General features: G+C 39.3%; 1 protein-coding gene across 5 annotated transcripts; it reads right to left on the minus strand.

The window, feature by feature from the left end:
• Positions 1-26,866, minus strand: LOC102406021 (WT1 associated protein). Of its 5 annotated transcripts, none has more exons than XM_025294320.3 (8): positions 26,453-26,866; positions 18,028-18,065; positions 16,189-16,244; positions 13,073-13,131; positions 11,681-11,808; positions 7,950-8,128; positions 2,623-2,777; positions 1-1,270 (listed from the first exon to the last, which is right to left on the minus strand). In XM_025294320.3, the coding sequence occupies exons 2-8, from the start codon at positions 18,055-18,057 to the stop codon at positions 687-689; spliced, it is 1,191 nt and encodes a 396-aa protein (XP_025150105.1). In that variant the 5' UTR covers positions 18,058-18,065; positions 26,453-26,866; the 3' UTR covers positions 1-686. The 5 variants fall into 5 exon arrangements, with proteins under 5 accessions (XP_025150105.1, XP_006080933.2, XP_025150106.1 ...); XM_006080871.4 differs by lacking the exon at positions 26,453-26,866 and adding an exon at positions 26,154-26,342; XM_025294322.2 differs by lacking the exons at positions 1-1,270; positions 2,623-2,777; positions 26,453-26,866 and adding exons at positions 6,905-7,732; positions 26,154-26,342.
• Between the last annotated feature and the right edge of the window lie 1,019 nt (positions 26,867-27,885).

Here is a 27,885-nt window from a genome sequence, read left to right on the forward strand (position 1 = left end):
TAAGGAGTTACAATAAAAATCTTTATTTAAGTTTGGTCAGTACAGGTAAGATATACTGGAGTCACAGAGCAATATGCATTAACAGGATACAACAATTCATAAAAACTGAGTAACTATGCACACAAATTTCTTAAACATTCAATCACCTAAAGAGAAAATGCACAGATGCATGGTGGGAAAAACTGTATCTAACACTGAAACTACTATAGGACTCCTTCAACAAGTCCAACTTTTAGTGATAAAACTACTGTACTGGGCAAACTTGGCAGTCATAAACCCACATCTACTCTGACAAGTCTGAATGGTGCATAAGCATAGTAACAGCATGAGTAAGAATGCCCTCACACAGCACGGGTTCTAGGGTAGACACAGATTCACACAGACATCATCACTGTGTTATACTTTAAGGAAAGAGTTCCATTTACAACTTCACATTAACTCATATAAAAATAACCTGACCCTACACAAAATGTCCTTTTAGCAACATTCAAAGTAATTAACTGTTACAATTTCCAAAGTGGCAGAGGTATTGAAGCAAAGAAAAAAGGAAAAAAGAAAAAAAAAAACCACCCACAAAAAAGGCAAATTGTGACAAAAGTATGCGTTAATTAACTGGACAGTATCCTCTTCCAAATTAAATGACACTGTATAAAAATTTGCTGGAAATTTTTTTGTTTTTTGTTTTTTTACAAAACTGAACCCTGTACATTTACACTTGAGTCCAAGCCATTCTGAACGTGGCGGGAAGCCGCAGTTCGGTTACCTTTCCCACTCACGGGTTTCTCCTCTTGCGGGTCATGACTGGAGTCTGTGTCATTTGAGTGGTGTGTGAGAGAGTTTTCACTGCCCGTGGGAGAGTCTACACTTTCATACCCCGCACTGAGTTGGTTTACGTAACTACTACCTCCTCTGCCAGTTCTCTCCTCCGAGCTGCTGGAGGCCTTATTCCCATTCCCTGGAGAAGAAGGAAAGTCATCTTCGGCTGTGTCCCCCTCCCTGTGAAATCCAGACCCAGACGTCCTCTGCCGGGAGGAACTGCCATTACTTGGTCCGTTGGCCAGACGACTGCAGTCTTTACCTGTGGCCTCTGCCTGTCCTACAGGCTCAGAAGATGTAGTCCTGCTGGTACTCGGGCCTGGGGCTTGAGACTGCTGCTGTTGGTACTGAGCCAACTGCTGGCGCGTCTCCTTCAGTTGTTGCTGAAGAACTAGAATGGTACTCTGCATACCCTCTACTTCTTCGTCAAGTTGAATGATGAAGTCATTCAGTTCTGTGCAAAGGAGAGCCAAACCTACTTTAATATCTCTTACAATATAATTAAAAATACTTCTTAGTGCCTGCACAAAGCTAGGCAGTCAATACATGTTTAAGTAAACAAATACAATTCTAAAATCACAAAAGAATATTTTAAGATTTTGCCTGGAATTTTAAAATAGCCATTCAACAGGTTTATTTGTGAGAGAAAGCAAAAGCCTGAATATATAAAAGCAACCAAATTTACAATGATCCAAACTATCTGGCCACATAAAACTGGTTACAGCCCACAAACTCTGCTCCACGTTTGTCTGCCTGGGCCCACAAGCCTGGCCCCTTACTCCTCCCCCGCCTATTAGCCCACGTTCAGCTCCACAGCAGCAGGTGTGGTCCCTGGGGAAGCCCTGATTCCAACACTCCGAAGAAGCCTATGCTGTCAGCAACGATTATTCTACATTCAAGAACAAAATTCAGAAAAAATAACTCTTGAAACTGATAAAAATACAGTTATCTATGAAGTTCTAAAAAGGTCTTGGGGTGAGGGAGTTCCTTCATTACTATACAAAAAGACTCCTATTCAGTGTATTTACAAATAGTAAGAGCTAAAAACCACCACTTTGAAGAGGCAATTTTAAAGATATTGACTACTGACCTTCTTTGCAATTACCTGCAAAGTTGCAATTAATTTAGTCTTAAGAGAGATTGGGTGCTTTTCTTACTAATTTTCTTCACAAAGGAGAAAGAGCGTGCATGCAGCTGTACTAGACCAGCATGGTGGCTGACAAGTTCCATTTCTTTGGGCAAATAAATATTACATCTTATTCACTAAACAGAAACTCTGTATTTCTTTCTTATTTTTGGCCATGTCTCGCAGCTTGCAGGAACTTGAGTTACTTGGCCAGGGATGGAACCTGGCCCAGGAGCTGAAAGCACTGACTCCACACCACTGGACCACTAGGGAATTCTTCCACAATCAATTATATATTTTTAGATCCCTGGACATGGCCAAATATTTCCAAGATCTACACTTAGAGAAATCGGTTAAGTGAAGATATTAAGCACTGAATATATCCTTTTAAGCACTGAATATAAATTTATATAGCTACAGAAGGCCTTATTAATACAAAAGCCCTCCCCTAAAAACACAAAAACTTATGAAATTTGCACAACAAACAACTGGGGGGGAGGGGGGAACCACCACTAAATTAAATGGCTTCGTTTGTCGACTCAACTGGAAATATTTCACTTATAATTTCATAGAACCATTGGTAGAGATTAGCATATAAAGACTCTAATCTATAATACTCATGCCTGGCAGTATTTTAAAGCCAGTGCAAAGTTAACCAAACTTTTCAAAAAACCCCTTACCATCCTGACTGCTTTTAAGCTCCTCACTATATTTCTTCTGTAAAGCCAACTCTGCTTCAAGTTGTGCAATACGTCCCTGGGACAGCTGCCTTCCAAGCTCTTGATTCTCCTGGATAAGCATTCGACACTTCGCCATTAACTTTTTGCCTGTTTGGCTGCAAAGGAAAGAGCCATTCATCACAAAATGAAGACAAATTCTTGACAACCTTCTTTGTTTGAAATTATTACAGCAACAGATATAACACATACAGAATATAACTCTATGTCACAGCAGACGCCTGCCTACAATTACCACCTTCTTTTCCGGACACATCCATCTTGTACATTTCAGTATTTTGCCAATACAGCAGCAAAGATAAAACCTGAAGAAAAAATACCTAAGTGGCTACTTTCTGTTTCTATTACATTATAATTGATTCTGAAATCTACTTTTATCCCAAATTATAATTTGAAATAGAAACAGGCCAGTAATTTGACACACATTTCAAATATATCAATATTAATAAAACTCTAAGGTACTTAGCTTTATGAAACAGAAAAGTTCATGAAAGGGTAAATGCAACATCAACCACAAATGTAAACTTCTACCTAATATATAAAATCAGTACCTATAAATATACAAATGAGAGTAAATTCTTGCTAGACCAGTGTTTATAAGGGTGCCTGTTAATAGGCAGTTCCCACAAGAACGTTTATTGCATTAAGCGAGGCCTGTTCAGTAACTGTTTTTAAGACTCAAGACTACTTCTATTTATCAATCCCTCAATTAACTTTATACAATATATATATATATATATTTGAGCTGTCTTAAACTGGGATATAAGTTTTTGAAATTTTAATACTAATATATGGTGAAATTTTATTCATGTTGAAAAGATTATCCTTGGGACACAAAAATAAGATTGGGGTTACTTAGCATAAATAATCGGAGAAGGCAATGGCACCCCACTTCAGTACTCTTGCCTGGAAAATCCCATGGGTGGAGGAGCCTGGTGGGCTGCAGTCCATGGGGTTGCTAAGAGTCGGGCACGACTGAGAGACTTCACTTTTTTTCACTTTCATGCATTGGAGAAGGAAATGGCAACCCACTCCAGTGTTCTTGCCTGGAGAATCCCAGGGACAGGGGAGCCTGGTGGGTTGCCGTCTCTGGGGTCACACAGAGTCGGACATGACTGAAGCGACTTAGCAGCAGCAGCACAAATAATGCAAATATGTGAATATCTGCCAAATTAGGTATGCCATACTTTCTACATGCATATATACAGCAATTGCAAAAATCAATCAAGGTTCATCCTCTATATATTACTAATAAGGAGAAGATATATTGTGAAGTAATATATCAGGCAAATCAAAGCCCATTAAAAGAATAGTGTCAGCAAAAAAATTTTTAATCAGTAAGATCATTCTCAACTTTATGGTAAGAATATCAAACTGTCCCTTTCCAAGTCTCTAAGGTAACATCACAATTGTATGCTTAAATCAGAACTCTTTCAACAAGTGATTGTTTCTAATGTTAATGCTGACACTAAAGAAAAGCAGTCAAGTTCTACTGAGACACTGTTATTGGGGTTTGTGATGCAAGGTTTCTTTTATCAATAGCACATGTTTTAACCCAATGTGATTCAAGTGAAAGTTTGTGATATATTTTCCTTACACAAATCTGAAATAAAACCTGGTGGTTGCTGGTGGTGGTGTTTAGCCGTATCTGACTCTTTTGTGACCCCATGGACTGTAGCCTACCAGGCTCCTCTGTCCATGGGATTTTCCAGGCAAGAAAGCTGGAGTGGGTTGCCATTTCCTTCTTCAGGGGATCTTCCCCATCCAGGGATTGAATCCGCATCTCTTGCATTGGCAGGGGATTCTTTACCGCTGAGCCAACAGGGAGGCCCAAAACCTGGCTTACTATTGCACAAAGAAGCCTCACATGAAAATGAGTTAGCATGTGGGAAGGGTTCTCTCACAACATGGCAACTTTATCAGCTGATGTCTGTTTGTTGCCATTACAGCTCCAGATTTCCCGTATTTCCTATTGGCATCCTCGGCCTTTAGCCTCTACTGAATAAGAGAAACCAAACGAGGAATTAAGAAACACGTGCTATCATCAGAGACAGAGGCTTTCCTTCCACTTCACTGCCTATGCTTCCCCCAACTCTGCTTGTGAAAACATCAGTTTACCAACCTGAGAATTCTTTTATATCAAATTTTTAAATACAAACAATTGTAAAATCAATAGAGCAATTTGTGACCTGACTTAACCTCATAGAAAGTACCAAATTCTAACGCAAAAATATTTATGAAGTCACGCCTTTTAATAAATGTTCTAAAATAATCCTATCACTTCTAAAATGATTAAAACAAATCTGCACTGAATCTTTTCTTTAAACATTCTGTAATTTTATGCCACTTTACTATGTTGTGTAAAATTTGTGTTGTGTTCATTGTATCACAAAAAATGGTAAGAATCCAATTTCAAGAAACCTGGCTCTGGAGTAATTTTTTTTTTTAATTAAAAAATATTCTAACCCATTGCTAAAAATCAAATAACTCACAAAGAAAAAAGTAGAAAATAATTTAAGAGAAGGAACGGATACTGTACACTGCTTTTTTTATCAAGGGGAAGGGATGAGAGTATTCTGAAGGTGTACACACACAACTAACTGTTTATAAATGCAAACTGAAAAAACTCTGCAACATCTCCCTGTAACTATTCTCAAGTATACACACTGTCACATGTATGAAATATTTTAACTAAAGTGGACAACATAATTCAGGGGATCATTCTCTCTCAAAATTTAAACAATGAAAAAGTGAAAAACAAAACCCACACAACCCATTCTATTTGAATTATTGCAGACAGAGTATTGACTGAGCACTGTTTGTTTCAAATTAATGATGTAGTTATACCACCCAATGAACTCCAGCTTATAGTTCACTTTTTACAAAATTCCATTTATAGGTGGTTAAAATAAAGTAATACAATGAAAATATTATACAACCATTAAAAATGGTAAATAACCTAAATATACTAAAAAATGGAAAAAAAGTCCAAGGATAAAGGGGGCCTGGGGAAAGTCATGCCACAAATCATCTATATGTACATATGCATGTCCGCATTTGTTTAAAACCAATACACATATAATTACTGTATATGCATACAAATTATCTTGATACCCAAGAAATTTAAAAATGGTCACTATTCCTGGGGAATAGAAAGGGGAAGGGGAAGGTCACCCAGGAGTAAAACTTATTTTACACCTCTACTTTTCTTTATGCTGTTTCAATCTTATACATGAGCATGTGTTATCTTATTAATTAAACATTTTTTAACAATAAGAAGAAAAAACCCCACCTCAACGTGACTGTTACTTAAGTGGCAAAAGAAAAATGCTTGGCTAAATTTGAGTACATAATACCTTTTATGAATTATCTCTTGACCTACTGAAAATACGTAGCCCATTTCTACTGTAATCTTTAATGACATAAAATATATACAAAAGCCTTAATTCGGGTACAATAAGCTAATTTCAAACAGATGTGGTTACTTACCCTCCAACCCCCACAGTGAGAATCTTAGAAGCAGATTTCTTGCTGTGAAGTCACACAAACCACTTCTTCAACCCGCCCTCTGCCCCACAATCAGTTCCCTCAAGTACAGACATACGAGATACTTACAATTGATTGGAATGATTAAGAGAGAACTTAAGTCACCCTTGTTAAAACTGCACTTAAACGTTGGGACAATCTGGAACATTTTATCTTCCACTCATCTTAGACTCCATTATCACCAAGTGAATATTCGAATTGGTGACTTATAGAATGATCTGACGAAAAAATTCACCTCCAGGATTGGATGGAAGCATGAAGAAAATAATGCCTCATTTATCTAAATGAGCAAATGAATCTGCTAGAAATGATCACTATACTTTTTTTTCAATTCATAAAACGTCTCACTTAGGCCAGCCCACAGTTCCGATATATTCTGTCCCCAATCTTCTGGCAGGCACCCTGTAAAGCTGTCCCACATTAATTTCTACTGCAATATCCTGGGACAAGGTGTCAAAAAGCAACAAGTGTCAAGTCTCTTTGTTTTTTTATGATACCAGCTGGAAAAAAGTAGGTCTTCAAAAAATGAGACACAGAGCCTTTTCCTTCACTTTGAAGAGCACACCAACAATTTTTTCGAAATCAATCTGCTCTCCACAGCGCCCCCCAATCAAAATGTTAAAAGTACAACAAAATCATCATAGTAATCCTTGAACTTAAAAAAAAAAAAAAACAACTATTTCAAGGCACATTTAATTTAATATCAAGAGTGCAATACAAAAGGCCCAAATACAATGAAGGAATACATTCCCCCATTAACACCAACGACAATGCTCTTTCAACATGTGCCTGTTGAATGGATGGGGATTTAATAAATTGCACTACTGAAAAAAAATAACGCAGTGAGTCTCATCACAGCCAATATCCTTATACAATCTAGTTGTGAAATGAATGTTTATAACGCTTCAAACAGTTTAAAACCTGAAGTTTGACACCACACCTTCATGTTTGTACAGTCCTCGGTAAGATTATCTACAGTATTAGCAACCATTCAAAGAACAAATCATTGAGTAAAACCACAGATTTAAGGCTCAATCAAGTAATATAGAGCCCCAAACGAAATGGTTAAATAGATGAACTACTTGTACTGACATCTATTATTTGATTCACTCATGACTATTAAGTTGGTTCTTAGCAAATCAACCCTTTAAAGGCAAAATTCACCTCATTTGAGTGTGACCCAGAAGTTCAACAACAATCACGAAGTCCACGGTCTTATTGGCAAAACTGATATACAGTGTCTCTAAGTCACTATGCTCAAGGTTAAGAGCGATGCATATTCCATCTTTACATTTACTGGAATTTTACATGTTCAATTCATGGTTTTAAATCTCTAGGTTTTCATTCCTCCAAACTGTCTGAAGACACAGTGTGCCACAGACTTAAGACTTCTGTTTCTCCCTCTATTTTCTTCAAACAGAAACATTTCTCAAGTGTCTACATGTTCTAGAAGGGGAATTTTTCGGAGGTGGCCACTTCTTCGGAATAGTCCGACGCCATCAGGCCTCTGAAGCAAGGGGAGGGGGAAGAGAAAAAAGCTGAAACACAAGGTTCATCTGGTAAGTTTTACATTAACCTTTACAAGCTGGACAGTATAAGAATGTGGCTTTTTGGCTCAAAAAGTCTGAGTCTTGGTGTGGAAACGAGTACGTGGCTGTCCCACCACAGCTTTCTCGCAGTGGGACTGTCAGGGAAGTCTTGACTGGGGAGTATGATTTGTTTACCTATCAGGCGTAAACTTCCAGGCACTCAGTTCATTTTGGGCTTGTTCCAGTTTGTCTTTAGTCTGTTCCAGTTCACTTTTCATTTTTAGGAATAACAAGTTGATCGCTGGGTCCACCATTGCTGATCTCAGTTGTGCAACGCTAGGCTGCTGGACTTGCTTGAGGTACTGGATCTGAGTCTGCGCAAAGCAAAAAAACCCCATTACTATCCAATCAAAGGAAACATACCTAAGATGAGGAGACAAAATCCCTGTCTGTTCACTGGTTTACCAACTTGCTTACTAAGCCCCTCTCCCTTCTATCTTAAAATCCTCTAAAAAAAAGTACAAATTAAGAACAACTATTTAGGAATTCCCTAGCAATCTAGTGGTTAGGACTCAGTTGCTCTCACTGCTAGGGCTTGATTTCAATACCTGGTCAGGGAAGTAAGATACCACAAGCCTTGCAGCAAAAAAACTCCAAAACAAAACAAAAACCCACAAAAAAGAACACTCACAAAACTATTTAAGGTTATCCACGTAGGAAAAACACACCATTTGACTGCATTCCATATATGGAAACTTTAAATGTAAGGAAACTACATGTTGGCAATCAAAACAGTACAAAAAAAACAAACAACAACAAAAAAAGTTGCTGTATTTATTAAAAATGCTGATGCCCAATGAGGGAAAAAAAAAAGGCAAAGTTTAAAATATTAATTATTTAAGAGTATAGTGATTTACTCATACAAATCTGTGCTTTTGGGAAACTGTTCCCTAACATTACACCAGGTACAAGATTACAACTTAAAACATATTTGCATTTCTAAATAAAAATACATAGTACTTACATATTTACATGAACTGGCATTACAGCTTTAAAAATAGCACCTTAACCCAAAATTAAGCACATATTCACTTTTTTCCCTCCAAGCAGATTTGAATCACAGCATTGTAAAGCTGAAAGGTGACTGACCTGGTCCAAACTGCTTAGTTTTGAGAGATTAAAGAAGCCAATTGTTCAAGGACACAGTTAGTTCAATGCCAGTAGAACTAGAATTCTTATTCTCAAGCTTCCTGACTCCCAGTCTAAGGCTTTTCCCACCACACCAAATCCCTCTACTTATATATGAAACCTTCAATTTCAACTCTGGTTGTACTGTCAGCACAGTTTTAAAATAGGAAATACAGTTGATTAGCATTAAATGCATCACTTTCTTCACACCCAAAGTAGATCAGGTTCAAGATCCTACTCCATTCTAAACCTTAAATAGGATTAAAAGTAACATTTCTAAAACAGCTATTAATGTCCAACATGAATTTAGTAAAAGATACAAATATACTAAGAGGATCAGGCTATACTTAATTACTACTTCACCAAGAAAACAGAACTAATTTTCTTTCTTTTAGCTTAAGGAATTTTAAAAGTTTACAAAATGAAATGCCCTCATCTACTACTATAAGCTTGCCATTTCCTTGTGATTTTTGCTCCTGCTGCCCTTTCTGCAAAACCTCACTGTGTTCTAACTGAAAGATCAGTTAAGTGCTTCAGCTGAGATGTGCAGAGAAGAGCTATTAAAAAAAACTGTGGCTGGTAAGTTAGGTTCTACTTGGAAAAAAAATCTTAAATCTAGGTTGAGATGACAGAAGGGTGAAGAGGCAGCACCAAGGCTTAGATTAGGAATAAAATGATCAAAACTGCCAGTGTATATGGGATGGCTGTAGAATCACTGAGGTGAGTCAACAGCACATACTGTCCAGGTTAAGTGGTTAAGAAGTGCCCTGACTAGGATGTCAAGAGTAGGGAGGACTCAAGAGGCAGAAATCAAGACGCACTGGTTTCGTGAGACACTATCATTGGCACCATCCACTCACAATACCTACCAGGTGCCTGCATTTGGAAGGTAAGAGCCATCCTTTGCATATCTAGTACAGTGCTGTGTCAACAGGGAAACCTAAAACTGTTAGTGAGTGAAGGGTTGAACCTAGAATCCTAAGTATCACAAAAAGAAAGAAAGAACTGGTTTTGGGACTCGGCACTTCAGTAGTACTACTCATACCATTAGATACGAAAATCCCAAGAGGAAAAAAATTGGAGGGGTGTTACAGAAAACAAAACAAAACCCATTATACTAAGAATGTTGTTAAGACTTCTTTGAACCAAGTACCCAAGTTAAAAAAAAAAAGTCAAAAGAAGGAATGCCAAAAGCCAAACTTGGGGAAAGTGAAGACATAAAAGTGATGAGAAAGAGAATTTTCTTAATACAATGACCTTACACAAAAAAATGTAGTGGCAGTGAAGGTGGAAAAGTAACTGGTAGAAACAAAAGGAATGCTGAGAAGATACAGACAATAAGAGCTACCCTTTTCTTTAGCAAAGAAACAGGTAAAGAAGTCATTTTGAAAAAGTGAAGAAAGGACTGAAGACTTGTGCAAATGTGGACACAGGAAGAATAAAGACTGCGATTAAATCCTAAAGAACATTTTATTGGTGAGAGAAGGAAAAGAAATAGAAGTGTGTCCCATAGATTATTAACCTCCAATGACCAGAATACTGGCTTATGCATTAGATTTTAATAACTATCAAATGGATATTACACAAAATTATTCAAGAAAACTGCAGCTTTTAAGATTAGAAACAACAGGGAATTCCTTTGTGGCACAGAGGTTTAGGACTCAACGTTTTCACCGCAGGGGCCTGGGTTCAGTCCCTGGTTGAAAGTGAAAGTCGCTCAGTTGTGTCCGACTCTTTGTGACCCCATGGACTATATATATAGTCCATGGACTTCTTCCGGCCAGAATATTGGAGTGGGTAGCCTTTCTTTTCTCCAGGGGATCTCCCCATCCCAGGGATTGAACCCAGGTCTCCCACATTGCAGGCAGATTCTTTACCAGCTGAGCCACTAGGGAAGCCCAAGAATACTGGAGTGGGTAGCCCATCCCTTCTTCAAGGGATCTTCCCGACCCAGGAATCAAACCGGGGATTCCTGCACTGCAGGCAGATTTTTTAGCAACTGAGCTATCAGGGAAGTCTGATTCCACAAGCTGCGTGGCATGGCTCGGAAAAAAAAAAAAAAAAAAAAAAAAAAAAGTAATAAAAAACAACAGGGAGAGAGCTGCCTCTATCTTATGTAACTTACATATACAAACACTAAAACAAGGGCTAAGGCTGTTGAAGACAAAACTGAGTCTAAATTCAACCAGGATTAAAGGATCAAATATGTCAATAGATTTCAGATATATGTAGACATGGCAAACAGTACAAATGAAAGGTGTTAACAATTAAAAGGAGACACAGTAGAAGTTGACACTTAGTTTTCTGTAGAAAGACATAAAGACAGCAAAGGAGAAATTAACAAGAAAGCTTGCCAAGTAAAATGAGTAAATGGTGCTTATACCCTCAGGTATTATGTTACTTAAAGATATATGAACCAAAAAAAAAAAAAAAATTAAAAAAAAAAGAAAAAAGATATATGAACCAATACATTAATTCTCATAAATTACAGAGATTTCAGAGAATAACTTAAACTTCTGACTTCTTGGCCACAAAAAATTACTTTAAATCCAATGATGAGAAATTATCTATCAGAATTTTACATTTAGCACACTGAAGCTCAAAACATATCTACCTTAACAAAATGTACATGTATAATTAGTATTAATTATATAAAATTAACTTAATGTGAGTTAACACACAAAATGTGAACCAAAACCCAAACCCTCATCAATGCTTAAAACATTTGAAACACTTACAGTACACTCTTGCATTTCTTGCTCCTTGGTTGCTAGTCGCATTACAAGAATGTTTTCCCTGCGTGCAGATTCTTGCTGCTGCTGCTTTAGTTTTTCTTCAGATTCCCTTAAGCCAGTTACATCATTAGCTGATGATTAAAAGGAAAAAAAATCCCAAAATATCATGAAACATAATTTAAAGATCACACTGAATTAACCAAATTAAAGTTCTGACTCCCTTTGTCAAGGATAATAAAAACCATGGTACAAAAATTGAAGTCTTTAGTTTCTATCCTAAACTAAACTTTTATGACAACAAACTTCATTCTTGATCATGAGTGCTTTTTCAAGAGTTAGTGGTGTTAAACTGGTCTACAACCACTTAATGCTAGATGGAATTATGCTCTTATAGTCTCATCTGTTCCCAAAAAAGACAGGAAAATCCATTATTTGCATTTGTTTATACTACAAAGTATTCACAAAATCCTGATTAGTATTGTTTAACCTAATCAATATAAACATGCCCATAACTGCACAGCTAATTATTACTTTAAGCTTTCACAAGGGTTTCCCTGGTGGCTCACTGGTAAAGAATCCACCTGCCAATGCAGGTGATGTGGGTTTGATCCCTGGGTTGGGAAGATCTCCTGGAGTAGGAAATGGCAACCCACTCCGGTATTCTTGCCTGGGAAATCTCACTGATAGAAGGAGTCTGGAGGGCTACAGTCCATGGAGTTGCAAAAGAATCAGACGTGACTCAGACATTAAACAACACTATTCACAACTTTTATGGATTATACCATAATTATACAATTGAGATCTTAAAATATTAATCTTTCTGAACTTGGGAAACTGTACTGGTTTTTACACTCGCAAATAATATGTTACTCTAAAACTCAGTGAAAAGTGATAAAGACTAAAATGGTCTAAAATTATAAACTTTACTATTTTCAGTAGATTTTGGAAAAATCCATAAATACACAGCTATATCCTACTGTTACAATTTAAGCTATCATAAATTTAATACCAGTTGCTTCTACATTTCCCCCTGCTAGAGTAATAACTCATGTTTCACTTCAAATTTTTCCGTGGAAGGGCTACATCAAGGAAGTTTCAAGTAGTTGTGAATTTCCCTATCTGTGCACTCTCAGAACCTTGTCGTTCAGTTTGAAGTCATGCTACTGTTAAGATTACTGTATGTCAGTCTTCTCCAATGACGTGAACTCTTCTAAAACAGAGATCATGTCTCCTTCATATTTCTACTTCCTAGCATCAAAAGCAGAGCCTGGACATAGGTCCTTAATAAAATTCTAGAATAAACATTACTTAGTAAAACCAACTATCCTGTGCTTATAACAACAATCTAAAAGGAAATATTCACATAGTCCTTAGGAAGCTAAAACTCTAACTTACAGTTGAGATCTGTGTACTTGCCCTCCAAAGCTTGCACATAGGCTTCATACTGTTTCCACCTAATACAAAAATAAAGCCATGTTACTTATGTTTAAACTGCTTTTACTAAATATACTAGAAAATCACATCCATTAACTTTAAATACTAAGAATTCCACTGTGCGGATTTTAACGTTGCTCCCATTTTAACAGGGGCTTCTTCCCAGGTGGCACCAGTGTAAAGAATCTGCCTGTCAATGTGGGAGACACAAGAGACTCCCTTGCCGTGGGAAATGGCACCCCACCTTCAGTATTTTTGCCTGGAAAATCTCATGGACAGAGAAGCCTGGCAGACTACAGTCCATGGGGCTTCAAAGAGTCAGACATGAATGAGTGTACATGCACACACTCTTATTAGTTTAAGATAATTATAAATCTAGTTTAACCCATAATAAGCCATAATAAATTAGTCACTTTAAAATTATTCCTTCTTGAACTTATAGGCGTTAGATAAATGGAAGTACAGAGAAAAGTGTTCTCTGCTGAGTATACAACAAGAGGCGTTCCCATGAGTCAGATCACACACCATACAGGACAGCGTATCACTGATGTTCAGCATGATGCCTGGATTATAAAAGGTGAGTGAAAAGCTCACCACCACTTTTCAGATATGCTGTCCACCTCAAACAAAGGCATTTTTTAAATGTGCCGAATTCTAAGGGACTGAAGGTGATCTCGGCTCTTATGTGAAAGTAGTATGTGATTTCTGACAAAGTAATAAAAAAGGGGTCTGTCCTTTTTGTACAGTATAAAAAACAGAACATACTGTTTTTCAAAAGCATATATAATTGGCAGAAACAACTTGCATAAATGCCATATGCTATCTGGATCTTTCTTTATTACATTCTTCTACCCTCAATATATAGGCTTTAGGACTTCCTTGGTAGCACAGTGGGTAAGAATCTGCCTACCAATGCAGGGGACACAAGTTTGATCCCTGATCCATGAAGATTCCCACCACCCTGGAGCAACTAAGCCCATGGGCCGCAACTGCTGAGCTCACGCTCTAGAACCCGCGTGCTGCACTCGCCTAGAGCCCGTGCTCCACATGAGAGAAGACACTGCAATGAGAAGCCTGTGCACCAAAACAGAGAGTAGCCCCCACACTCCTCAACTAGAGAAAGCCTGCATGAAGCAACGAAGACCCAGTGCAGCCATCAAAAAAACAAAAAACAAAACACACCTCTCAGGGCTTCCCAGGTAGCTCAGTGGTAAAGAATCCACCTGCAAATGCAGGAGTTTCAAGTTCAATCCCTGGGTCAGGAAGATCTGAAGATCTTCTGGAGAAGGAAATGGCAACCCATCCAGTATTCTTGCCAGGATAATCCCATGGACAGAGGAGCCTGGCGGACTACAATCTATGGGGTCGGATACAACAGAGTGTGCGCGCACACACATATACACACACACACTAGTTGCTCTAGGCAACTATTGCAGATAACAAACTTTCCCCAGTCTTATGTTTAAGCAACTGCTCTGGACGGTGTTGTCTGCCACCTTGCTTACTGAAGAAATATGTTTTCAAGCTGCTCTTCAGTTAGACCTAATAGGAGACCAAAGAGGAGTTTATTCAACATTTCGGGATGAAAAAAGATGTTTCTTTTCTCCTTTCTAAAAGTAAGATTTTAGAAGAAAAGACAAATACAAGAGCTCAACCGCAAACATCCTTATCAAGAAGATAGGAAAAAAACCCACTTAAAAGTCATAACCATACCAGAGACAGAAAGAGAACATCAACACACAAGTAGTGTATCACGAGCATCTACATCAGCAAAAAACGGCAAGAGTAATTTAAAATGCTAAGTATTTAAATTTTATGTGCAGGAATATAAAGGTATGCAATAGGAAAACTATCCTATGCATGAGACGATGGCAAAGAAAGATAAAGAGCATGTCAACAATAGAGGAGCTAAGTAGAACGAGCACAGACTCTTAAACAAGGGAGCACATCATCTGTGTCTCCCTATCTCACATGCGTGTGTGCACAGTCACTAAGTTGCGTCTGACTCTTTGCAACCCCATAGACTGTAGGCTGCCAGGCTCCTCTGTCTATGGGATTTCCCAGGAAAAAATACTAGAGTAGGTTGCCATTTCCTCCTCCGGGGGATGTTCCCAACCTGGGGATCGAACCCGTACCTCCAACACTGGCAGGCAGATTTTCTACCACTGAGCCCAAACCACCTTTACTCTCCCCCCACTTCCAACCTGTTAAATTTACTCAGTTCAGCAAGTAAATATTCCCTGAAATTTCTAGAGGAAAAAGTTCAATAATCTTGCAGGCTGCCCTGAAAAGCATTAATTTTTATCTAAAAGTTATTTCATAAAAAACTTACGACAGTGATAAAATGCAGAAAGAATACATTTAAGTTATAAAACACAAAACATGTGTGATCCCATTTTCTGATTTCTTACATTTAAAAAATGAGTAACATAATGCTGTACTTGACAGTCTGCTTCAGTAAGACATTTATAAGACAACCACAGAAATTCAGAGCTGGATGTCATCTTTAAAAGTAATTAAATCCAACTCTTTAAACTTGCAGATAAGAAAATGAAGGATATAATGGTGACTAAAGTCACAGTCACAAGACAGACTAACTTCGCTTCATCAGTAAATAATATATTTCTTTCATGAGAAGAATATCCTTGAAGGCTACAACTTTTCCACATGTTACAGGGAAAAGGGAAAAAAAACCCAAAAACATCAAAACAAGTCTATTCATTTGTTAAACTGAAAGCTTTCTGAGAGCAGTGTCTTTCCCCATACCAAGTTATATACATGAAGTACAAATGCTTCTCTAGTTAAGAGTTCTGAACACGTGCCTCTGTAAGAAACAAATTTAGGTTACTTGTCAGTCTAGAAGTTACCCAAGCTAGTAGTTTAGTTCTTTAAAGTGTTATGCTTTCCCCAATGTTTATACAATGAACAAACAGGCCATAGGAAAAAGTATATTAAATGATTTGAAGATGTGTTAACATTAAAAACAAAACAGTATCTGATATAAACACTATAGTATAAAATCACAACATAATGTTCTATAGAAAGATTTTTATATTTTTGATAAAAGAATATTTTACCTTAGAATTAATTCATCTCGTGCCATAACTTTGAAGTCTGTTTCACTCAGTCGAACCTACGAAGAGAATTAAGATATAAACTAAGTGCTCTTTCCAAAAGTTTTAAAACAAGTAAATAAAAAAATAGTGGCAATACCAGATATGGAGTGAAGATGCAGAGAAACAGCATTCATACATTGCTGCTGAGAATGTAAAATGATACAGCTGCTCTGGAGGTAATTTGGTGGTTTCTTTTAAAACTAAAAATGGATGTTCCACACAACCCAACATTTGTACTCTTAAGCACATATCCCAAAGAAATGAAAATTTATTTTCACACAGAAACTTGTATAAAAATGTTAACAGCAGCCTTATTTGTAATAGCCAGAAACTGGAAACCACCCAAATGTCCTTCAATAGGTGAATGGTAGACTATGATATCACGAAGTACGATTGAGCAATAAAAAGAAACAGACCACCAGCATATACAACTTGGAGAAAGCACAAGGAAATGATGCTGTGAGAAAACGAAAAGAACACTTAAAACAGCATAACTGCAAGTATACAACATCTGTGAAGTAGCATCATTACGTAAATGAAGAAATGATTAGTGGTTGCCAGGAGTTGAGGATAGAGTGGGAGAGGATGGATGTGGCTATAAAGAAAGGAGTGGCATCGAGAGGCTTGTGGTGATGGTTCAGGTAACTGTTTTGGTTGCGCTGGTATTTACATTAAGTTACAAGTGATAAACTTGCAAAGAACCACACACACACAGAATGTGCATGTAACTGGTGAAATCTGAGCATGTGGACTGTACCAGTGGTCAAGCTGCTGGTTTTGATAACTGTTACACAGGATGTTAACATCGAAGGAGGCTGGGTGAAGAGTACACAAAACCTCCCTGTACGTGCCTTTGCCGCTTACTACGAATTAATAATTATTTCAAAATAAAGTTTTTAAAGATGAGAATATTCTAATAAGATGAAACTGCTTTGTAAATTGAGAAATATTGTTTTCTCTAAGCAAAGAAGACTATAAAGCTGAAGAACTTATCCTAATATAAAATTCTTATTAATTTCCCTTATTAAAACATTTTTATTCATAAAAACAGTTCAAATTGTAGCATTTGCCACAATGTAAGTGTTACTATCAGAAACAAAAGAGGGAAAATCACTGCAGCATCAGAATATATTACTAAGCCTAACTGAAAGCACCCAGTAACTCTCAGATTATTAAAGCACTTGACTTTCTAGGATAAAAATTTCCATGTTTACTATCCAATAAATGGTTCACTTAAATACTCACTGGTTAGTAAGCACATATTCCTGCTTTCCCAACTGCATTATAAATTCCTCTTAGAAAATGTTATTCCTTTGTAACCTCTTTTGTGTGTGTGTCACAGTGCCTAAACTGAATTAACACAGGAAAATAAAACAAGGAAAGTGAGACTAGAAAATAAAATTTCACTGGAAAAGGTAGAATTTAGCTACTTGTTTGGTTTTTTTTTTAATATAAAAGTGGTTTTGCATTAAAACCAAAGGGATTTAAGTTAGGAAGAAAAAGAAAATAAGTAATTTAGAGGATCTTGTAAAATACTTTCCTACTTTGACATTATTTGTAGCTACGTAGCTGGAAACAGTCATATGATAAAGGTTACAAGTAGATCATGGGGATACTACAAGTCTTCCAAAGGCTGAAAATGTTCTTAATCTACATTACATATAGATACGATGTCTCACACATTATGTACCCACAATGCTATGTAACTGATAGCAAGCAGGAAAACAAGCAAACAATATGGACAGTCCCTTCCACTCTATTATTCAAATAAAGTGCTTAAAAACTGCTGAGAAAGCAAACCTTTTTGGGAAGAGGTTCTTCGTTGGTCATCTTGAATCCTAGAAAAGGAATAAAGACAAGAATGTCAACTGATTTTCTTCCAGTTAAGGTAGAAACAAAATACACTGGCTTTTGCAAAAGAATTTATTACTGAACTCAGTTATGACCAAATCATTAGGTTATTTTAATTAAAACACATCTTTTAGACTAGTTTTAGATTTACAGAAAAGTTACAAAGGTATTACAGGGTTCCCGTGTACTGTGCACCCAGGTTCTCCTTGGTTAACATCTTACATTATTATTGCCATTAGGTTTTGGTTTTTTAAAAAGAATTCTCTCATAAAAAAGTTGATCATTCTTTGTAATGTTCCCACAAAGGATCGAAAGAAATGCAATTTTTCAATGCATTCTTACAACTGCCCTGTGAAAGACATCTCGAAGCAGAAAGGACAGATCTGTGCTGAAGTCAGATACTGGCCTCAGGCAGTATCCCAGGCATCTTGTTAAAAGGATACAGAAGGGTAATACCAATCGCTAAGCCTTGCCTTTTACAGAATTAATATTGTTACAGTAAGGTCAAGTTTATCAGTCATAATTCACCACTATACAATGCAGGAATGAAGGTATTTACACCTTAATAAAAATATTCCTACATTACTGACATTATTTACCTTCATATCACAGAATAATTTGTATCTCAAAATTAGCTTGTTATTCCTAGATATCCCTTCTAGTAGTAGTAAAGTCATAAATGTCCCCTTATATCTTAAACTTTCTTTTTAGTTTATTTTACTTACCCATACTTATTACAAACTCTATAACTATTAAAAAGCTAACCAAAGAGAAGTAAGCAAGTTATAGAGATGTGATGTACAGCACAGTGACTATAGTTGCATGATATTATATATTTGAAAGCTGCTAAGAGTCAACCTGAAAGGCTTCATCACAAGAAAAAAATTTTGTAACTATGTATGGTGATGGATGGTAACTAGATTTATGAGTGCTTCTCTTGCAATGTATATAAATATCAAATCATTATGCTGTACACCTGAAAATAATGTATGTCAACAAGTCAGTACCTCAATAAAAAATAACCAAAGAATCTAGAGTATAAAACTGAGTTTTAAAAGCTACTTGACTTTTAGTGAATATTTGAGATTCCTCAAAAGGAGATGATCTTTAATACCATTTTTATATTACATACAATCTCAACTCAAACATCAAATATTTTAATCATACTGTCATTAAACCCTGATTTTCAGAACCCTGATCTTCAACTCAGTACACTGAGTTGAAGAAATCAGTACATTTTAGAGAAAAAAAAAAAAACTATATATTGATTATGCCATCAATTAACTGGTTTAATTCTTCCCTCTTTGATGATCTTGTCTTTGGATGTAATGAACAAAAACCTGAGTATGTATCATTTGCTTCTGAGCTGATGTAGCTGATCAAGTCTCGCTGACCAACTAATACCTACGAAGACATGGCTGTATTTCTACTTTTTAAAAATCAGTATTTTTTCTCTTTAAACTGACCCCTGCCCACTTTAGGCCCCTTATCACCCAGTTTACAGTCTCTGTTGCAAGTTATAGATAGCTGTTTAGTGACTATCCTAACATGATTCTAATAAATCCAATCATCTGAGAAATAAACCCTCACTGTGTTTAATTCTAGAGGCCTGACTTTAATGTACATTTACTAGACTGCAACCTCTTGGAATCCACATGTCAAGTTTAACATTTCCTTGGAATTCCCCATTTGTCCAGAGCTAGAGAGTAGGTTCGGAGAAGGCAATGGCACCCCACTCCAGTAATTTTGCCTAGAAAATCCCATGGACAGAGGAGCCTGGTAGGCTGCAGTCCATGGGGTCGCTAGAGTCGGACACGACTGAAGTGACGCAGCAGCAGCAGACAGTAGGTAAATATCAGTAACACATTTAATTTAAAAATTCAAAAAAAAAAAAATTGTGCCATTTGAACGTCACTAGTATATAGTCAAAGCTATGGTTTTTCCAGTAGTCATGTACAGATCTGAGGGTTGGACCATAAAGAAAGCTGCTACTGCTGCTAAGTCACTTCAGTCATGTCCTACTCTGTGTGACCCCATAAACGGCAGCCCGCCATGCTCCCCCATCCCTGGGATTCTCCAGGCAAGAACACTGGAGTGGGCTGCCATTTCCTTCTCCAAAAGAAAGCTGAGCACCAAAGAATTGATGCTTTTGAACTGTGGTATTGGAGAAAACTCTTGAGAGTCCCTTGGGCTGCAAAGAGATAAACCCAGTCCATCCTAAAGGACATCAGTCCTGGGTGTTCATTGGAAGGACTGATGCTGAAGCTGAAACTCCAATACTTTTGCCACCTGATGCGAAGAACTGACTCACTGGAAAAGACCCTGATGCTGGGAAAGACTGAAGGCGGGAGGAGAAGGGGATGACAGAGGATGAGATGGTTGGATGGCATCACCAACTCAACGGGCATGAGTTTGAGTAAGCTCCGGGAGTTGGTGATGGACAGGAAAGCCTGGCGTACTGCAGTCCATAGCGTCGCAGAGAGTCAGACATGACTTAGTGACTGGACTGAACTTTAAGGTTGAGCACTGATGAATTGATGCTTTCGAACTGTGGTGCTGGAGAAGACTCTTGAGAGTCCCTTGGACAATAAGGAGATCAAACCAGTCAATCCTAAAAGAAATTAACTGAATATTCATAGGAAGGACTGATGCTGAAGCTCCAATACTTTGGCCACCTGATGCGAAAAGCTGCCTCACTGGAAATGACCCTGATGCTGGGAAAGATTGAGGGCAAGAGGAGAAGGGAGGGAAAGAGGATGAAATGGTTGGATGGCATCACAGATTCAATGGACATGAGTTTGAACAAACTCAGGGAGATAATGAAGGACAGGGAAGCCTGGCATGCTGCAGTTCATGGAGTCGCAAAGAGTTGGACACGACTTACAGCCTGAAAAACAACAGTATATAAATGTGTACTTATTTATTTGTCCCTCTTCTGTATATATAGTAATATACACATTACTATATATAAAACAGGTAACAGGTAAGAACCTACCATATAGGACAGGGAACTCAACGCAATACTCTGTAATAACCTACATGGGAAAAGCATTTTTAAAAAGTGGTATATGTATAACTGATCCTTTTTGCTGTACAGCGGAAACTAACACAGCATTGTAAATCAACTATACTCCAATAAAAGACAAAAACCAAAAATTGTGCATACCAATCCCTTGCTATCCCCTCATATCAGGCTTTATTTTTCTCCTCAACTCTTATCACAAGCTGACATTTTGTATACTTATCTGTCTACCCCAGGGATAGAATAAGTTCCATGAAAGAACTGTTTCATTCACTGCCGATGTCTCAATACATAGTACGCACTCAAATATATGGTAAATGAAAAGATGAACAAATGAATCAGCTTCATTTACTATTTAAATTGTAAGAGTGAACTAAATAAGACAACCTAATTTCCCCCCCTCCAAATTACCCAAGATGACCATACTGTAAAATTCTGAGAATAAACTCAACATAACACGTACTTTGAGTTCTATGACTAACAGCTTGAAAACAGCTAAATTTACCACTACGGATAGGTAGTTTACCTATCTGGTTACTAGGCACCCTAGCTACTCACAATTTTGGTTGTAAAACAAAGTTTCATGGATGATATTCAATATAAATTACAGTTTAATAAACTAGTATATGCTTGTACAATCTGACACTTCCCCCAGGTTTATTTGTTCATATTTTTCTTAAACCATGAGCTTAATTAGCAACAAATAAGCTAATCTGTTTTTTAAAGGATATTTAAAGGGTTGGTAAACACATGAAGAAAGTTCTAGTAACTCCACTTTTTTGAAGAGGGTGCAAACTTTGAAAACAAAAAACAGCAGAACCTCTGAGCTTCACTTTCCCCATCTCAAAAAGGATTACCACTGCCAAAGCTCAGAATTACTGTGCTATTTTTGAAGACATACATTAATCTTTAGTATAGTAACTGACACAAAATAAGCACTTTGTTGTTTCCTTCTTCCCACTGGAGAGAAAAAAGTCACCACAAAAAAGACTCAATCACTCCTTAAAGATTCTGAGGAGAAAATTGACAAGGATACGATCATAACACACTCCTGCTTCTAAGCCCTACTGCAGCCCCTACTTGGTGATCTCTGATTTTTAGAATTCTAAACAGTAATTTACACTTCTAACACTAACTTATGTTCCTTTTTAAAAAGTCTGACACTAGGTAGAATTTAATTACACATTGTTTAAAGGATATCTCGATTTTCTTTATAAAAATAAATGTCTACATTTGTAATGTAAGTCAGGGATAAATACAGGTTTTGTACGTATGTTTGTGTTTTATATGTTGACTCTCAATCACCTATCATTTCACATATTACGGAATATATGACTTGGGAAATCAAAACATCAGCATTTAGTAAGAAATTGCTTCCTTATCTTTAGCTGATGAAAAGTCAATCTTGGCTTGAGATTCTATGATATACCTCAATAGTTAAATGGACAGTGTGACAAAAGGCAAATTAGAAACAGGCTTAAAATGTAAAAGAATCAACATTCAACTATTTAATCCAAACAGAACATGATTCTCAATTACAACTTTCACATTACATGTGCTATAAAACTTATTACTCCCCAAGGTACTTTTTTTTAGCACAAGTGACAAGCACAATAACCACCTAAAGTTAATTCTAAATTCATAAAGACAATGGATATACCAGGTTCTCAGAACAATCTATCAGAAAAACAGAATGACTGGAAATATTATTTGGGGTTGAATCTTGAAGGGAAAAAAAAAATGAATATATACCTAAAGCTATGAATCACTAGGTAATCGGCTCAGATTAAAACAGCTATTAATTTAAAAACTCAGGCTTTAGGATCCCAAATTTAGTGCTTCTTAAAAGTTGGTACCAGTGAGGACAGGTAATTCTTGCATTCCTCCATCCTTAATAATGATCAAGCTTTGCAAACTGGACAATGCAGAAAAGCAAAACAGAAAAAAATAAAAAACAGACCAGTTTAGCTGCCCTTAGCAAGATGAAAAAGATTGGCTAAAACATGGTTTCAAGTTTTATGTAAAGGTTTGTTATCCATGTGGATAACAGATAATATAGCTCAAATTTAGAATGTCAAAAGTACCTTGTACTCTTGATGCCTTTACACTGAGAAACGACATTATGTTAAGTTCAGTTCTGGTTGGTTAGGTGCCTAGCAGACCATATTCCAGGGCTTCCCAGGCTTTTAGCATTATGATCCTAAGTCATGAAATCCCGTGTCAGGAAGATCCACTGGAAAAGAGAGGAGCTACCCACTCCAGTATTCTTGGGCTTCCCTTGTAGCTCAGCTGGTAAAGAATCCGCCTGCAATGCGGGATACCTGAGTTCAATCTGTGAGTTGGGAAGATCCCCTGGAGAAGGGAAAGGCTACCCACTCCAGTATTTTGGCGTGGAAAATTCTATGGACTGTATAGTCCATGAGGCTGCAAAGAGTCGGACACGACTGAGCAACTTTCACTTCACTTAATAAAGTAGTACCAGATGGTGTGGGCTTCCAAGGTGGCGCTAGTGGTAAAGAACCCGCCTGCCAATGCAGGTAGACATTAAGAGACACAGGTTCCATCCCTGGGTCAGGAAGATCCCCTGGAGGAGGGCATGGCAACCCACTCCAGTATTCTTGCCTGGAGAATCCCATGGATAGAGGAGCCTGGTAGGCTGCAGTTCATAGGGTCGCAAGAAGTCAGACAAGACTGGAGCGACTTAGCATGTACCAGATGACACAACTTCAGTAACAAACCAGTACCTTGCTGAAACTAACTGTAACTAAATGCAAGAAACTAATAATCTGACACTGTACTAATCAAGGCACACAGCAGAAAGGGTACTAGCTAGGAATCGGAAGACCAGCTTTTCTTAACTTTGTAATAATCAGTCATGTGATATTGAGCAAGGTATTTTCTTTAGATTGCAGCCTCTAAATCAGCAAAGAGGATGCCAATTTCCTGCCTCACAAAGTGCTACAAATCTCAATGCTCTAAGTACCATAAAGATGCTTTACAAAGATATTTCAAATAAAATACTAATATTAGCATAAGAGAATTTTAACGTGCACTTAGGAAAAATTAAATTCCACCAACTACATTTTCAAGAGTTAAGACCATTTCTTTATAGCACGGAGTTCTAGCCTGATGCACCACCTTTATATCTAATGGGATACAGTGTTAGAGGAATATTGAGAAGTTTTGTTCTAGTAAGCTTAGTACTAGAATATATTTAAGCCCCAGGTGGCTCATCTACCTGCAACGCTGGAGACATGGGTTCAACCCCTGGGTAAGGAAGATCCCCTGGAGAAGAAAATGGCAAGCCACTCCAGTATTCTTGCTTGGGAAACTCCACGATCAGAGGAGCCTGGTGGGTTACAGCCCACCGGCTAGCAGAAGAGTCAGACAGGACTTTTAGAGGCAAAATAGTGGGAGACAATTAATAAAAATAAAGCCAAATACTGTCTAGGTCTTGTTTTGCTAAAGGATCCAACAGAAAAATTTTAAGAAAAATTTTTTTCAAGAGCAAGATAATGTTCTATTGTATGAAAATGATCAAGACCTCTAAAATAAACAGTATTTTCAGGGGAACTGTGTATTACATATATACATACTTAGATGAATGTAAGGGACTCTGAGTGCTGTAACGGACTGGACAAATATAATTACTACAACTCTCGTCTCCATGCCACAAGGCTATGAATTTTCTGTATTTCTCTCATTTCTGACAAATACTCAAAATTCAAATAGGTGAAGTTCTAAGTTAGATGAGTTAAGTCAAAAAAATAGCTGTGTCTGGGATACACTTGATTATCATTACTTTTGTCAGTTGGGACTTAGAAATTTAGGTAGTTTGCCTAAGTTCTGCTACTGGGAAGTGAAAACACTGATCACTTAGCTATAGCTAACTACTTAAGATAATGTAAGATCTGAAAGAATTGTAGGAATACAGCAAAACAAATCATTGAAATTTAACCTCATCCTTATCATAAGCCCCAATATCTTTCCCCAACTTGCCTAATCAGATGATACTAAATGACATATGTAAATGTGTAATACTTAGGCATCTTGAAAAGATTTTCACAAGTTTTTTTTTTTAAACGGGGTTTTGAATGGCTACAATGTTTATGTTATACAGAACTTAATAGTCAAAATTTTTAAGTAAAACACTGTAGATAATCACTCTGCTATACACTTGAAACTAACACAACAGTGTAAATCAACTATATTTCAATTAAAAAAAAAAAAACCGGTAGAATTTGTGGTGACAGACCTGTGACTTCCCCTTATCCTCCTCAGTGATGGAACTAAATTCGGAAATAGAAAACTAGATGAACTCAGGACCATAACATGCTCGTGGAAATATTTTTCTACCTTCCTCTAATCTCGGGAAAAGGATCATTTCTTCCCTTATGAACACGGTTATTCCGGATTTTAACCTGGTCCTTTGGATCAAATATCCAACTTCATCAAAACAAACGTGGACATTATTACACTACGTGTTCCCCACTGACTAGAGAAATACGGTTTACAGGGATCCAAGGCGAGATTTTAAAATTTCACGAAACCCTCGAATTCAGAATTTTTTTTTTAGTTAGAAGGCATGCACTCATTTAAAAATGGAAGTCTACAAGACAACGCAGCTGCAGAAGGAAGCTACTGCGCGATGTGAAACGTGCTCCACGGACGCGGCTTTCCTCCCCTCGGCTCGTCGGCGTCGCCAGTCCTCACGATCCTGCCGAGGGAGGTGGGGGAGCCCGCGGCGCCGAGGCGCTGACGGGACGGGACGCGCGCTCCGAGGGGACGGCCTCCCGGCGTTGCCGGCCCCGCGGGAGCGCCCACCTCGGCCCCGGCTCCCTGAGAACCGAGGTAAAATGGCCTCGAGACGGCGGAAGTGTCGGCCCTGTCAGCGGGCAGACGGCGGGGCTAACGGCAGGCCGGGGGGCCCGGGAACTCCGAATCCGCCTCCTGCGCTCAGCTGGCCCCTTCCGGGGCCGGGCGGCCGCACCTCAGCCTCCTGGGGACTCGGAGGTCCTCGCCTCCGCTGCGGCCGGCGGCGGCCCGCACCTACCTCTCCAGACGGAGGCCGCGCCGGCGCCCGCCCAGTCACATAGGCCGACCCCGCGCTGTCCTCTCGCCGCCCAGGCCGCCCGACCGCGCCGCCGCCGCCGGCCCCCGCGCTCCTCCTCCGCGCCGCAACCCCGGCGCTCCCCTTTATTTGCGGGTCTCGCTGCCACAAAATGGCGCTGAGGGAGGAAGCGAGGCCCTGACGCCCCACCCCCTTCCCGCTCCTCCCGCCGCCCCGCCCCGCGCCGCCGCCGGCGCCCGCCCGCTTCCCCGCCCCGCGGAGTTCGCGCCCGGCCCACTCACCAACGGGTAGTGCCTCCCGGACGCGGTCGCAGCTACCCGCCCGCCGGGCCCCGCCGCGAGGAGAGGCTAAGGGAAGGCGCCTGCCAGGAGGCCTGCGGTCGCTCAGGGAGGAGCTGCTCCCGGCCGTACGCCTCGCGGCCGCTAGAGCCCTCACAAGCTCGCCGGAGGAGGGGGGTGTGAGGGGGGCGGGGAGAAGAGCTGGCCTCAGGGAAAGGCGAGCCGCGAGGTCGCAGGTCAGCCGCGGGGCATCACGGGACGGGCGGCGGGGGTCGCGATTGGCAGCGCTGGGTGGACGCGCTCGCCGGGCCACCTGCGGCTGCGGCGCGGCCTCCGGCGGAGGAATCTGGGCGAAGGCGGTGCGTGATTGGCTGCCCCATGGTGCAGCGCCCAGCGGTGATGCTTCCGCGCGCTGGCGGGCCAGGTGCAACTCTCCTGAGGACGGCCTTAGGCGGCGAATGCGGTCAGTCTAGACGTCGCGAACCGTCGCTGCTCTAGGTTTTGATAATTTAGAAATCGATGCCCTCTCTTCCGTCTGGAAGTGGACGCTTGGTTCGACCGCTCCTTGAAATCTCGAGGCGAAACCTGGGAGCTGTTGTCTGGGAGATGGAGATTGTACCTCTGTTTGCTGCTCTGGGGGCACCTTGCTAACTCAGAAGCCAGGGGAGGGCGAGCCTCCTGAGTTCTTTTTGTCTTGTTTCGTTTGTTTCAGAAAGTATCTTGTCATGAGTGGCGAGCAATAATAAACAATATAATTTTTCTTAACATGGTTTATGTTCCATGGCTTACTCTACCCTCTGCTGCTGCTGCTAAGTTGCTTCAGTCATGTCCGACTCTGTGCGACTCCATAGACAACAGCCCACCAGGCTCCCCCGTCCCTGGGATTCTCCAGGCAAGAACACTGGAGTGGGTTGCCATTGCCTTCTCCAATGCATGAAAATGAAAAGTGAAAGTGAAGTCGCTCAGTCGTGTCCGACTCTTCGCGATCCCATGGACTGCAGCCTACCAGGCTCCTCCGTCCATGGGATTTTCCAGGCAAGAGTACTGGAGTGGGGTGCCATTGCCTTCTCGGCTCCCTCACTGCAAGAGACTACAAAGTCCACTTCATTCCAGGCCTAGCAACAGGCTCACTGTCTGAAATGTTAAGGTATTACCTATATCACGGCACGGTTGGCGGGGGGTGGGGTGGGGGGGTGGGGTGGGGTGGGGTGGGGGGGTTCTTTTGATCCAGAGACGCTGCATTTAAGTCACCGGCCTCCCCTGTCATCACACAGGATAGTTGAATAAGAGATGAGAGACAATAAATAACCCCTAAAGAACCCTATAATACAAGTTTTAAATTCAGATACCCTCCCTTACACGACCATCTGGTCTATCAGAACCATGGTGTTGTCTGGCGGATGTTAGACTCTTACACTTACTGGAGGAGTCAGATA

This window comes from Bubalus bubalis, chromosome 10 (assembly GCF_019923935.1).
Source record: "Bubalus bubalis isolate 160015118507 breed Murrah chromosome 10, NDDB_SH_1, whole genome shotgun sequence".
NCBI lineage: Eukaryota > Metazoa > Chordata > Mammalia > Artiodactyla > Bovidae > Bubalus > Bubalus bubalis.